General features: G+C 46.4%; 1 protein-coding gene across 13 annotated transcripts in view; it reads left to right on the forward strand.

The window, feature by feature from the left end:
- The window catches only part of KDM5C (lysine demethylase 5C), a 43,317-nt gene extending 28,962 nt beyond the window's left edge, over nt 1–14,355 (forward strand). For 4 of the 13 annotated variants that reach the window (XM_069463947.1, XM_069463946.1, XM_069463950.1 and 1 more), the window contains 6 exons: nt 62–241; nt 394–531; nt 714–1,313; nt 1,597–1,666; nt 1,775–1,974; nt 2,079–2,647. In XM_069463947.1, the coding sequence (XP_069320048.1) occupies nt 62–241; nt 394–531; nt 714–1,313; nt 1,597–1,666; nt 1,775–1,974; nt 2,079–2,444 (1,554 nt within the window). In that variant the 3' untranslated portion in view covers nt 2,445–2,647. Of the gene's footprint in view, nt 1–61; nt 242–393; nt 532–713; nt 1,314–1,596; nt 1,676–1,774; nt 1,975–2,078; nt 3,258–14,272 lie in introns of those variants that run through there. The other 9 variants (XM_069463953.1, XM_069463954.1, XM_069463943.1 and 6 more) reach the window with 7 other exon arrangements.
- The last annotated feature ends 622 nt before the right edge of the window (nt 14,356–14,977 follow it).

The raw sequence follows: 14,977 nt of genomic DNA on the forward strand, positions 1-14,977 counted from the left end.
TACTTGGTAGTCAGTAGACATTGGCAAGTTGAACTGAGCTTTCTCTCGCCCTTGTGCCTAGAATGGTGACCACTACCCCTGTTTGGATGACTTGGAGGGCCTGGTGGCTGTGGGTCGAGACCTACCTGTGGGGCTGGAGGAGCTGAGACAGCTGGAGCTGCAGGTACTGACAGCACACTCCTGGAGGGAGAAGGCCTCCAAGACCTTCCTCAAGAAGAATTCTTGCTACACCCTGCTGGAGGTGAGGCCTGGGACCTTGACCCACAGCCTCTCTTGCGCCTGGCCTGGCTGCTGTGAGACAGCTGATACGAGAATGTGGGCTTCTGGGGGGTACTGGGGGGCAGTGGGAGGTAGGGGAAAGCCGGTCATTCCCCCTCTGTCTGCCTGCCTCAGGTGCTCTGCCCGTGTGCAGACGCTGGCTCAGATAGCACCAAGCGCAGCCGGTGGATGGAGAAGGAGCTGGGGTTGTACAAATCTGACACAGAGCTGCTGGGGCTGTCTGCGCAGGACCTCAGGGACCCAGGCTCTGTGGTAAGGAGCTTACACACAAATGGGGAGAAGAGCTCGGCGATAATAGTGCCTGAGCTGGGTGACCATGGGCAGACCGTTTGCTTCCTGAGCTTCAGTTCTCCTGTTTTGGAGTGTGGTGTTAAGGGGGCCAGAGAAGGGAGGGAATAGGCTACTGACCTACTCTCCTGTCCTGGGCGTGGCAGATCGTGGCCTTCAAGGAGGGGGAACAGAAGGAGAAGGAGGGTATCCTGCAGCTGCGTCGCACCAACTCAGCCAAGCCCAGTCCACTGGCATCATCAACCACAGCCTCCTCTGCAACCTCTATCTGTGTGTGTGGGCAGGTGCCAGCCGGGGTGGGAGCTCTGCAGTGTGACCTGTGTCAGGACTGGTTCCATGGGCGGTGTGTGTCGGTGCCCCGCCTCCTCAGCTCTCCGAGGCCCAATCCCACCTCATCCCCACTGCTGGCCTGGTGGGAATGGGACACCAAATTCCTGTGTCCACTGTGTATGCGCTCACGGCGCCCGCGCCTAGAGACCATCCTAGCACTGCTCGTGGCCCTGCAGAGACTGCCCGTGCGACTGCCCGAGGGCGAAGCCCTGCAATGCCTCACAGAGAGGGCCATCAGCTGGCAAGGCCGTGCCAGACAGGCCCTGGCCTCTGAGGATGTGACTGCTCTGTTGGGACGGCTGGCTGAGCTCCGCCAACGACTACAGACTGAACCCAGGCCTGAGGAGCCCTCTACCTGCCCTTCAGCCCCTGCCTCTGACCCACTCGGAGAAGGCAGTGGCAAAAATATGCCCAAGGTGAGCTGTTCAGCCCAGCTTTTGTTCTCAAGTTCCGGTCTCCTAGGCCCTAGCCCTGTTTAGGTTCCGCCTTGCCCCTGGTCCCCAATTTTCAGCCTCCTTTGGCCCCGCCTCCCTGCCCCATCCTACATCCATTCAGATCCCTAGACTGTCCCCTGCTGGCGGCCTGTGTCTGCTGTCTTCCTCCGGGAGGTAGAGGCCCCAAGTTCGAGGCTGGGGGAGGAAAAATAGGGCCTGGTTCTTCAGTTTAGTTACCCCTACCCATCCTTGTTCTCCTTGGCAGGTCCAGGGCTTGCTGGAGAATGGAGACAGTATGACCAATTCTGAGAAGGCAGCCCTTGAGGAGGGCTCAGGTAAGAGAGGTAGGTCCAGGTGTGGTGTGGGCAGGCTATTGACTACGCCAGAGTGACATATGAGACCAAGGGCAGCCCCTAATCCAGCTTATCCCCACAACCCTTCAGATCTGGAGATGCTGTCCTCACTGTTGCCACAATTGAGTGGCCCTGCGTTGGAGCTGCCTGAGGCAACCCGGGCCCCGCTGGAGGAACTCATGATGGAAGGGGACTTGCTTGAGGTGACCCTGGATGAGAACCACAGCATCTGGCAGCTGCTGCAAGCTGGACAGTCTCCAGACCTGGAGAGGATCCGCACACTTCTGGAGGTGAGGAGAGGGGCCACAGGCCGGGCCAGGAGGTCGGGCTAAGTAGGGAGCTCAGGCCTGACCACTGGTCTACAACCTGTCTTTCTGCCTATCTGTGATCACAGCTGGAGAAGGCAGAGCGCCATGGGAGTCGGGCACGGGGCCGGGCCCTGGAGAGGCGGCGGCGGCGGAAGGTGGATCGGGGTGGGGAGGGCGATGACCCAGCCCGAGAGGAGCTAGAGCCAAAGAGGGTACGGAGCTCAGGGCCAGAGGCCGAGGAGGCCCAGGAGGAGGAGGAGCTGGAGGAGGAGACTGGGGGTGAGGGGCCCCCCACATCCCTCCCCACTACTGGCAGCCCCAGCACCCAGGAGAACCAGAATGGCTTGGAACCAGCGCCAGAGGCCACTTCAGGCCCTTTGGCCCCTTTCTCCACTCTGACTCCCCAGCTGCATCTGCCCAGCCCACCGCAGCCACCTCAGCAACAGTTGTGACAGTGGCTGAGCCTAGCACAGACCCTGACAGAGACCCCCCCTCGGCCTCAAGGATCCTCTTTCTGACCATCAAGCCTGCTTCTTGGGAGGTGGGCGGGTAGGGGAGATGGCCACCCCCTACCTGCCCGCCCCCGAGTCCCTTGACTTTTATATTCTGACTCCAAGGTATTGTTCAGACCTCAGCTCCTGGGGGCCGGCCCCTGGAGTCCCCCTTCCCTGGTAGCCTCTAACCAGCATTCCCAGACACCTGAGGCAGACAGACAGATGGATGGGCAGGTGGGCAGGGGGGTGGCTGGGGCTGGGCCAGCACCATTCCAGAGACAAGGCCAGTGCATACGCAAACTGGGGGAATCTCCTCTCCCTTCTCTCCCCAGTTCCGGCCCTGGCCAGGCCATGCTACACTAACCCCCCTCCCCACTCTCCTCCCCTCCTCTTTGCCTTCCTCCCTCCCTCCTTCTCCTTTCCCGTGACTGTTCCACCCAGGAGGAGGAAACTTCACATAGCTGTGCTCACAGTTTTTTATTTTAAAGGAATTTGGATGGGGAACTGAACAGGGCTCCCTATGATTTGAAGAAAGCTTTTGGTGCTTGTCCTCACAACCACCTCAGTCCTCCCTCCCTGTCCTCCCCTGTCTCCTTTCCTCCTCCTGGGATCATGTTGTAATAAAAGAAGATTGTTGGTGTGTAATTAATTTGTTCAAAAGAAAAAAAAAAAGCAAAACAAGAAACTTGGTTCCAACTGAAGCCTATTTTAATTTTATTTTATTATTTTCCTCTTGTTAGAAATAAAACCCTTAGAAACATTTTTTGGAAACATGTTTCTGAAGTGCATTTCTCTTTGAAGGGGAGAACAGTGCTTCCATCACCTGTCAGTGGAGCAGCTGTAGTGCTGGCGGGAGCACTAGGGCTGAAGCCAGGGAGCTCTGGCTTCTGAAACTGAGTTCTGCCAGCTTCTCCTTAACCTTGGCCAAGACATCCCGATCCTTCCCTGACTCCACCTCCAAAGCAGTTTCCCCCCAAGCTAAACAGGTGGGCTCTGGCACCTCCACCTAAACTGTACCACAGCCTCCCCTAGTTTTGTGCCCTCCAGTCTACCTTCCTCTAACACCCAAAGGGACTTTTTTTTTCATAGTTTTATTGAGGTATAATTTACATACCATAAAATTCACCTGTTTTAAATGTACCATTCAGTGATTCGGAGGGCTGTTTCTAAAGTGTAGATCTGATCGTGTCACTACTGCTTAAAACCTTCCATGATGCTTCATAGTCCTTAAGATCAAGATTATATATAGAATCTCATTCTTTCTAGAATGCTTTCCTGTCTAACCCATATGCCACATTCAAGGACCCTTCCCTGATTTTTGTCTACAAGTTCTTTCTGCCCCTGATGAATGGGAACTAAAGCTCAGATGTGTGGTCATTTGCAACCCCTGAGTTCACTTTTTCAGACAGCTTATTGAGATACAATTCATATACCATACATACAGTTCACCCAACTTAAATTGTACAATTCAATGGCTTTTAGTATATTCTTCAGAGTTGTGCAACCATCACTGCAAAAAAAATTTTAGAACATTTTCATCACCTCAGAAAGAAACTCTACATCCCTTAGGTATCCCTACCCCACCTCACCCATTTGCCTATTCTGGATATTTTATATAAATGGAATCGTATAATATGTGATCCTTTGTGTCTGGCTTCTTTCACTTACCATAATGGTTTCAAGCCCATTAGTGGTCCCAGAGTAATTGGAAAGATCTCCCTTCTGGGCCGCCAAGTGTTTTAAGATGAGGATGCTGGACTAAATTAGGGACTGTCACCAGGGATTGTTTTTGTGTTTTTGTGGGTGTTTGCATGCATGTGTTTTTCTGGCAAGAAGACTAACCAGCTTGTATCAGACTCATAAAGGGATCCTTGACCTTCCAAAGGCTAAGAACCATTCTTTGTGGTCTTGAGTGTTCTGTGTTTGGAGTGTGCCCATGATACGAGGATACAGAAGAGGAAGCAAGAGCATGGAGGCCCTGCTAAGCCAGCCAGCTTCCCATCATGCCTGGCTCCTCAAGGGTTTTCCCTCCTCTCAGGGGTCTGCGTGGAGGCTAAAGGCTAGGTCCTGATCAAGAGCTTAGCACACTGCCGCTCGTATTTTCTTCCTCATCTGAATGTTCTGTGGGTTCCTTTTGTTCTATCACGATTTCCAGTTGATAGGAACCTACTGATGAATGAGAAAGCCCGCCCTCTTCTGGCGGCTTTGACTGGTGGGAGAGTCTCAGCTCTGTCTCGTCCATCCAGTCTTCCAGTTGAGACATTGGGCTGTAGAAGGAAGCAGAGGCAGAGGCCAGGGGACAGCCCTGTCTTGGGTCCAGTTTGACCCCAGGTCCCAATCCAGGGGAAAGGCTGGCCTTTTGTCTGCCTGACTCCTTGGAATTGATCATGAAAAGAGGGTTGGAGGAGATGACAGAAGAGACAGGTGTGAGAGCTGGGATTGGGGCAGGAAGGGGTTCGATGTTGGCACTTCACCACTGCTCCCTACTCCGAGGCAGTCAGCCATGGGAAGAAGTGGCCGGATAGGAGAGGAAGAGATGATGCCTACAACCTGCAGCAACTCCCAGGCCAGAGAACTGCTTGGCTCAGGGTTGGGGTCCTCTGGGGCAGCGGTCTCCAACCTTTTTGGCACCAGGGGCTGGTTTAATGGAAGACAATTTTTCCATGGGCCGAGGGTGGGGGAGTGGGGTGTCGTGGGTGGAGGGGAGGTGGTAAGGAGCTCAGGTGGTGATACACAGCAGCCCGTTTCCTAATAGGCCATGGACCTGTACTGGATGGGCTGTGGCCCGGGGGTTGGGGACCATAGCTCTAGGGTATGGGCCTATCCTGCACCAGTTTTTAGATAGCCTTACCCATCTTGGCACCTAATCCTAACCCTCTCACACGCACACTCTCTGCCCCCTTCACAGGGGGAGGTGCATCCCATGAACTCTGCAGGAGAGGCCCTAGCCATCATCCTGCAAGACCTAGATCAAATCTAATCTTCCAGAGAGCTTTCTCTGCTTTCAGATTTGTTCCCCTTTCTCAGACACTTCCCTAGAAAGGGAGGAGTAACTGGTTCAGGGGACCCCCAGATGAGGGGATGGAGACAATGAGGTCGGGAAAGCAGAGGGTATCTTCTCACCTCAAAGTCTCACTTTCTACTATAGACACACCACCTTGCTGCTGCATCCTCCAAAATGTCGCCACATCCCTCAGGATAGTTCCTAAGTCTACAGGTGACAAGGGGATGGGAAGACATCACTTCTACTAATGACTTTACCCAAACTCTTCCTTCAGGCCCAACTGACCCCCTCCTCCTACCCTCGTTCGTACCTCCATTGTGTCTGAACACCAGGATTAACGGGTCTGTCTCTCCTCCCACCCCCAAGCTCTCCATGCTGGGAGCTTCAGGGGAAGACAAGGCCCAGGCCTGAGTCCTCTGTCTCCACTTCCAGGCCAGGGGTCCACAGAGTCTGGACTCAGAAAGAGGGAGACAAGAGCAGTAATAGGAGCCCCACACTGCATGTGAGCTCTCTTTTTCTCTGCATGGCATAAAGTTCATTGGTACAGGGTGCCAGCCCATGGGAGGCGGACCTGGGGTCTGAGGTCCATAGTCAATAGGCCCCTGAAGATGCAGACAATAACCATGCTTCCCAAGAAGACCTGAAGTTGTGGTAATGGGAGAAGAGGGGTTAGGGGGCAGAGAGACAGGATCCCTGACCCTAGAGCACTACTCAATCTAGGATAAGGGAAAGGAGCAGCCCCTTGTAAACCCCCTCCTGGGTGCCAAGCCTTCTGTGAGATAAAAGGGAGGAAAGACAGACACAGGAAACAGACCCCTAGAAGAACAGGCCTGCCTGGCCTAGGCATGTCAGCCTGGCAGAGCTGGGATTTTTACCAAGTCTCTGAAAGTAAGCCCTGTGCTGGACAGAAGAGATCCAGAGTAATCAACCTGCCACCAAGAAATAATTCTCAGTGTGGGTTCCATGTTGATCTCTGCTGTGGTAGGTTGGGAACTCAGCAGTGCTGTAGCCGGATTGGCCTTGGTAGGTAGAAGTTCATATTGCTGAGGTTGTGCATAACCTCCCTCTCTGTCTGTATTAGTTATGTATTGCTGCCTGACAAATTACCTCAAAAACTTAGTGGCTTAAAACAACATTTATCTCAGCTGGGCACGGTGGCGTGAGCTTTTAATCCTAGCACTCTGGGAGGCCAAGGTGGGAGGATTGCTTGAGTTCAGGAGTTTAAGACCAGCCTGAGCAAGAATGAGACCCTGTCTCAACAAAACAAAACAAACAAAACAAAACATAACATAACATTTATCTCATAGTTCCTGTGGGTTAGGAATCTAAGTGCAACTTAGCTGAGCTTCTATTTCAGGGTCTCTCACAGCCTGCAGTCAAGGTGTCAGCTGGGGCTGCAGTCATCTCTGGGCTCGACTGAGGAAGGATCTGCTTTCAAGCTCACACACATGGCAGTTGGCAGACTTCAGTTCTTTGCTGGTTGTTGGCCCAAAGACTTCAGTTTCTTGCTGGCTGTTAGCCGGGGGTCACTTCTAGGTTCCTTGCCACGTGAACCTTTTCATAGGGCAGCTCACAACATGGCAGCTTGCTTCATCAGAGCAATTAAGTGAGATGAGCCAGAGACAGAATGAGAGAATGCCCACATGTAAGATAGAAGTTATAAACTTTATAACCTGATCTCAGAAGTGCCATCCCATCACTTTTGCAATATTCTGTTTATTAGATGTAAGTCATTCATAGCTGTGTGGCTGTGTAAGAAAAGAGAAAGGAAAAAAAAGTCACTAGGTCCAGGCCACACTCCAGGGGAAGGGATTACACAAGGATGTGAATACCAGCAGGCGGGAATCATTGGGGGCCGTCCTGGAGGCTACTATAGTTCACCCTCTGGTCCTTGATGATTCACGTTCCTTCCATATGTAAAATACACTCAACCCTTCCCAAGGTCTCTAAAAGTCTCATCCAATTACAGCATCATATAAGTATCATATAAATCAAGTCCATGTGTGAACGAGGCTCTTTAGGTGTATTCCTTAAGTATGGCTTCTCAAGTACTATTTTTCTCCATCTTTAGATCTGTGAAACTTAACAGGCAAGTTATCTGTCCCCAACACACACAACGTACAGTGGTGGCACAGGCATAGGATAACTACTACAGACATTCCAATTCAAAATGAGGGAAAATAGGAGACACAAAGGCGTCACTGGTCTATAACAATTCTGAAATTCAGCCAGGAAAATGATAGTTCCTTGATTAGATTTCAAGACCCAGGAATATTTCTCCATGGCTCTTGGCTCTGCCCTCTGGGTTCTTGGTTCTACCTTCTGTGCCTGCCTTCCTTTTTCATGAAAGGTAGCACATCTTTACAACTGAGAAGTTTTCCCAGTCTGCTTCCTGCCAGTAGAATTTTGGGAGTCCAATGGCTTCTTTTCATTTTGTCCTGTCTCTGTAATCAGCTGCCACCAAAAAATAATTCCATAAAGGGGCTTGGTGTTTCTCTTTTGTTGGCAGGTCGGGCGCTCAGCAGTGGCTTATAGCCTGATTGGCCTTGGTGGAAGTCCATATTGCCGAGCCCAATGCATAACCTCCATGCCTGCCACCATGGCCATTTTGTTCAAGAGTCCATTGGGCAACGAAAAGGATGACAAGATAGAGGTTAACCGGCATCCACAGAACAGGACACCTACCTGTCTACCTGAATGAGATCCTCCACAGTTGGGAGGATGGGCGTGGGAGAGAAAAAATAATAGATTCTCCACAGTGGATTCTCTTTGGTGCTCATTTGTGTGGGACATGAATATCCTCACACTGTGTGCCCATTCCAAAAACAACATCCATACGCCTCTTCCTCAGACCTCCTTATCAACAATATTTCAATCCTGTTCTTTCCAAGTCCTTGACCATCTATTCAAATCATTATCAACTACTCGTGAATCAGTGGAGATCTATCTATACCTCTGACCATCTCCGTGACCAGGCAGTTTTCCTACCGGGAGAATTTCCCTTCAGGATCAACCCTAAGTGGGGCTGTAACACTACAGCTAGCTATGTTCAGCAGGTGCTAGCATATGCAGAACCAAGCTTGAATATTGTATCTCTTAGTCAACTGGTCACAGGGAATGACTCATGAGGCCCCAGGTGTGGGTGAGAAAGGGACGGCAGTGCAGCAGATGGGAGTATGATCCACCAGCTTAGGCAGCTTACTTCTGTCTTCTAGACCTTGCTTGTATAAACCTAGTCTATTTGGTGGCGGAGTGCTGCCGCACATAGATGACTTCATGGCTTGATGGGAGACTTAACACATAGCTCACCGTGCAACTCAGCTTGCACAGGTCACTTGGAGTCCTATGCTCAGGCATTCACAAAATAGATCCACTTTTCCATTTTTAATTTTCTCTGCTTCTGGGAATCCTATTATCAGAATGTTGCCACTTCTGATTTTGGCCTCCATTTCTTTAGACTTAAAAAAATTTTGGGGGGGTCTCTTTATTCTTTCCTGTAGAACTCCAGAAGAGGTCCTCAATCTGATATTTCCATTCACCAATTTGTTCTTCTGCTGTAGTCCTCCTCCCTTTGTGCCATCTATACTGTGTGTATTCTAATAACGTATTCACGTACTAAAGAAATCACCACAAGATTTCTCCTAGGCCCAATGTAAGAAAGACTCAGATTGAAATTTCATGTATGCCCTGATCCTACTCTGGTGGACCACAGTGACAATCTGGATCACCGGGGATTGATGTTAACTCAGAACAAATTACAAGTCTATTTCAAAGGCCTGGATATTTCCCTGTCCCCAGTGTACAATTACCCGGACTGCAGGTCCCTATGGGGAAAGCAAGGAGGGAGATTTCACTATATACACATGTGAAAAGTGTAGCAAGGTCCTTCTTCAAATGGACTCTCTGCTTCATTCAGGGGGCTCTGGCCTGTAAACTAGGGGAAAGGCTGAGACGCTACATTTTTGGGGACTAGATCAGGCCTCCATTTGCCAGTATAGAAGTTTTTTGGTTATATAACAAGTAGGACTTATTAGACTGTCCATCTATTTTGGCCCTAGGGAAACCACTATTACAGATTTCCACAGGTCAAACCATTCTGATTACTACTGTGGATCTGCATGCTGTCCATTATAGGAACCAGACCCAACTTTTCTCTGGAGGTGATCTTCATTGAAATCAGAGAGCCCATTCATGATCTCTCACCATGCCTCCCACCTACAGAAATAAACCATTGAAATGCTTTATAAGAATGCTGGTGTTCATTTATGTATTAGTTAAGGTAATGCTAGCTTTTGGGGACAGGAAAAAAAAATTCTGAGATTTAAGACAACACAAGTTTACTTCTTGTTCCTGTAGTATTCCAAAACAGATGTTAATAGTTGGGCTGACGCTTCTAAGTGATGATTTAAGGGTCTAGGCACCTTCTATCCAGAGAGTCTGCTATATTCAAAACATGGTAGTCATATGATGACTATCAGTACGTATGTACTATTGTCATCTTCCTCCCAACTAGCCAGAAGAGGAAAAGGCCATATCAGAGGTTTTTATGAGCTAAGCCTGGCCGTAGCACACATCACTTCTGCTCACATTCCATTAGCTAGAACTCAGACAGTGGGCAAGGGACACTGGAAAATGTAGCCTGAATTTGTCCCTAGGAGGAAGAGGAAACAGGTTTAATGACCACCTAGCTAGTCTCTGCCACACTTCATAATGTATTTCACAAAGCCCTTGTAAAAGGAATGTCCACATAATTAGAGGGTGAGTTGAATGGGTTACACATGATTAATCAATTCCAACATTCTCATTGCCCTAAACATTCGGATTCCTCTGTCTATATTGTACCATGGAATTTCTGACATCTTAACCTCATATAACACAGACTGATGTTGAGTCCAGGTTTTGGTCAATCAATAGAACTCCTGGCTACTTGAGCTAACAAAGTACATCCAGGATTACTGAGGAGTGTACCCATATTGAAAAGTTTGGCCCTACCAAAACCAGATGAAGATGTCACAAGAAAAGAAAATTACAGAAAAATATCCCTTATGAATATAGATGCAAAATCCCCCAACTAGCAAAATAAATCCAACAGCATAGTAAAAGTATTATATACCATAGCCAAGTGGGATTATCTTAGGAATGCAAGAATGATTCAATATAAGAAAATTGATCTAGGTAATAGATCACGTTACTAGAACAAAGGAAAAAAAAACACATACTCATCGCAATTGATGTTGAAAAGTCACTTCAGATGTAGAAAAGACATAGAGCCAATAACGGCGAAGTTGCAGAGTGCAAGATCAACACATAAAAGTCAGTTGTGATTTTATACACTAGCAATGAACAATCCAAAATGAAATTAAGAAAGCAATTCCATTTACAATAGCATCTAAAAGAATAAAATATCTAATAATAAATTTGACTAAGGAGAAAGATTTGTACATTGGAAACTATAAAACATTGCTGAAAGAAATTAAAGAAGACTGGCCGGGCGCGGTGGCTCACGCCTGTAATCCTAGCACTCTGGGAGGCCGAGGCGGGTGGATTGCTCAAGGTCAGGAGTTCGAGACCAGCCTGAGCGAGACCCCGTCTCTACTAAAAATAGAAAGACATTATATGGACAACTAAAAATCTATATAGAAAAAATTAGCCGGGCATAGTGGCGCATGCCTGTAGTCCCAGCTACTTGGGAGGCTGAGGCAGTAGGATCGCTTAAGCCCAGGAGTCTGAGGTTGCTGTGAGCTAAGCTGACGCCACGGCACTCACTCTAGCCTGGGCAACAAAGTGAGACTCTGTCTCAACAAAAAAAAAAAAAAAAAAAAAAAAAAAAAAGAAATTAAAGAAGACCTAAAGAAATGGAAAGACATCTTATGTTCGTGGATTGGAAGACCAAATACTGTTAAGATGTTAATACTAGTCAAAGCAATCTACAGATTCAACACAGTCCCTATGAAAATTCCAACAGCATTTTTGCAGAAATGGAAGTTCTTCAAATTCATAAGGAATTGCAAGGGGCCATGAATAGCCAAAGCAATCTTTAAAAAAAAAAAAAAAGAACAAAGTTAAATGGCCAATTGATTTTTGGCAAGGGTTCCAAGTCCATTTAATGGGAGAGAGATTAGTCTCTTCAACAGATGGTGCTAGGTGGGACAACTGAATTTCCACACACAAAAGAATTAAGTTGGACCCCTACCTCACACCATATACCATCCACTCAAAATGGATCAATGACCTAAATTTAAGAGCTAAAACCATAAAACTCTTAGAAGAAACCATAGGGGTTAATCTTTAATCTTTGTGACAGATTCTTAGATATGACACTACAAGCAAAGAAAAAACAGATAAATTAGACTTCATCAAAATTAAATTTTTTTGTGTGTGCATCAAAGGACATTATCAAGAAAGTGAAAAAGACAACCTATAGAATAGGGAAACATATTTGCAAATCATATATCTATAAGGATTTATTATCCAGAATCTATAAAGAAATATAACTCAACAACAAAAAGACAAACAACGCAAATGAAAAATGGGCAAAGGACTTGAATAGAAATTTCTCCAAAGAAGACATAAAAATGGCCATGAAGCACATGAAATGATTCTTAATATCATTAACCATTAGGAAAATGCAAATCAAAGCCATTATGAGGTACCACTTCACACACACTAGGATGGCTATAATTTTCTTAAAAAAGGGAAATAACAAGTGTTGTAAAAGATGTGGAGAAATTGGAACACTAGTATATTACTGGTGGGAATGCAAAACGGGGCAGCCAGTGTGTAAAATATTTTGGCAGTTTCTCAAAAAGCTAAACAGAATTACCACATGACCCATCAATTCCACTCCTAGGCATATACCAAAAATAATTGAAAACAAAGAGTTAAACAGATACTTACATACCAATATTCATAGCAGCATTGTTCACAATAGATAAAACGTGAAAACAACCCAGGTGTCCATCAACAGATAAATATATAAACAAAATGTGGTATATACAAATATTGGAATATTATTCAGCCATAAAAAGGAATAAGTATGAACACATGCTACAACACAGATGAACCTTGAAAACATTATTCTAAAGTGAAATAATCCAGACACAAAAAGACACATATTGTATGATTCCACTTAAATGAAATTATCTAGATTAGGCAAATTCATAGAGACAGAAAGTAGATTAGAAGTCACCAGGGGCCTGGGGGAATAGGAGAATGATGGCTTCATGGGTACAGAGTTTCTGCCTGGGGTGATGAAAAAGTTTGGGGACTAGAAACGGTAGTAGGGATGGTTGCACAACAATGTAATTAATGCCACCTAATTGTATTCTCACGAATGGTTAAAATGGCAAATTTTATGTTATATATATTTTACCACAATCAAAAGTTTGGCCCAATCTAGAGTTACATTTCTTTCTCCCTGATCTATCATCCATAGAATTGATTCCCACACATATTATTGAGGTTTCTGCCAATATAAATTAGCTACATCTTGTGTGTGTGTGGGGGGAGGGTGCACACACGTGCTTTCTCATAGGTTTGACTGTGTGTGCGTGTTTTCTCATAGGTTTGACTCAACTTCCCTTGGAACATACAAGAATCTGAATCCAGTAATGGGTCTGCAGGCAGCAAGGGGTGATAGGGATGGATCTTTAGAAAGATTAGCCCCATCATGAGAGGATCCCCAAGTCATGCAGGGCCAGCCCCATTAGACTGGGGAGAAAGGGCTGTTTTTGCTGCCAAAGGGAGCTCACTGAGGGCTGGCGTTTAGGGCACTCAGATCTATCCAAATCAACCGTGATATTCCTATTCCAATTCTCATAGTCCCCCTCTTTCCCCTAATCAGTGGCCTTGGTTTTACGTGGCTGGAGATCTGTGAATTCAACCAGCATTATAATTCAGCAACTTGCAGGATTTGGCTTTATGTCTGATTTCATGCTACATGAGTCCTGTGTAAAGAAATGATAAAAAAACATTTCTTTCTCTTTTAAAAAAATATAGACTTTATTTTTTTAGAGCAGTTTTAGGTCCACAGCAAAAGTGAGTGGTAAGTACAGAGATTTCTCACATCCTCCCTCCCTCCGCACATGCATAGCCTCCCTCGTTATCAACATCCCCCACCAGAGTGGTACATTTGTTTCAATCAATAAACCTACACTGACACATCATCAACTGAGTCCATAGTTTACATTGGGGTTCATTCTTAGTGTTGTACATTCTACGGGTTTGGACAAATGTGCAATTACATGTATCCACCATTATAGTGTCATACAGAGTAGGTTCACTGCCCTAAAAATCCTCTGTGCTCCACCTATTCATCCCTCCCTCTCCCGTAACTCCTGGCAACCACTGATTTTTTTTTTTTTTACTGTCTCTATAGTTTTGCTTTTTCCAGAATATCATTATTTAGGAAACATACAGTACATAGCCTCTTCAGATTGCCTTCTTTCACTTAGTAATATTCATTTCAGATTCTTCCAAGTCTTTTTGTGGCCTGATGGCTCATTTCTCTTTATTGCTGAATAACATTCCATTGTTGGATGTACCACAGGTTATTTATCCATTCACTTATTGAAAGGCATTTTGGTTGCTTCCAAGTTTGGGCAATTATGAATAAAGATGCTATAAACACCCGTTGCAGGTTTTTATGAGGACAGTTTTCAAATCACCTGGGTAAATACCAAGGAGTGTGATTGCTGGATCGTATGGTAAGAATATGTTTAATTTTGTAAGAAACTATCAAACTGTCTTCCAAAGTGGCTGTGCTATTTTACATTCCTACCAGCAATGAATGAGAGTTCCTGTTGCTCCACATCCTCATCAGCATTTTGTGTTGTCAGCTTTCTAGATTTTGGCCATTCTGATAGGTATGTGGTGGTATCTCACTATTATTTTAATTTGAATTTCCCTAATGACATATGATGTGGAGCATCTTTTCACATGGTTCTTTTCTTTTTTAAAAATGTATTAAGTTTATTTTTTATTTTTGAGACAGAGTTTTGCTCTGTCGCCCCAGCTAGAGTGCAAGTGGCATCATCAAAGCTCACTGCAACCTCAAACTCCTGGGCTCAAGCGATCCTCCTACCTCAGCCTCCTGAGTAGCTGGGACTAAGGCACATGCCACCATGCCTGGATAATTTTTCTGTTTTTAGTAGAGACAGGGTCTCGCTCTTGCTCAGGCTGGTCTTGAACTCTTGAGCTCAAGCAATCCTCCTGCCTCTGCCTCCCAGAGTGCTAGGATTACAGGCATGAGCCACCACACCTGGCCACACATGCTTACTTCCCATCTGTGTATCTTCTTTGTTGAAATGTCTGTTCAGGTCTTTTGCCCTTTTTTTAAGACGGGGTCTTGCCATGTTGGCCAGGCTGATCTTGGACTCCTGGGCTTAAGCAATTGTCCTGTCTCAGCCTCCCAAATATAAAGCAGAAGTTTTTAACCTTAATGAAGTCCAGCTTATCAATTATTTATTTCATGGATCATGCCTTTGGT

The sequence above is a fragment of the Eulemur rufifrons genome, chromosome 30, assembly GCF_041146395.1.
Source record: "Eulemur rufifrons isolate Redbay chromosome 30, OSU_ERuf_1, whole genome shotgun sequence".
In the NCBI taxonomy this organism is placed as follows: domain Eukaryota; kingdom Metazoa; phylum Chordata; class Mammalia; order Primates; family Lemuridae; genus Eulemur; species Eulemur rufifrons.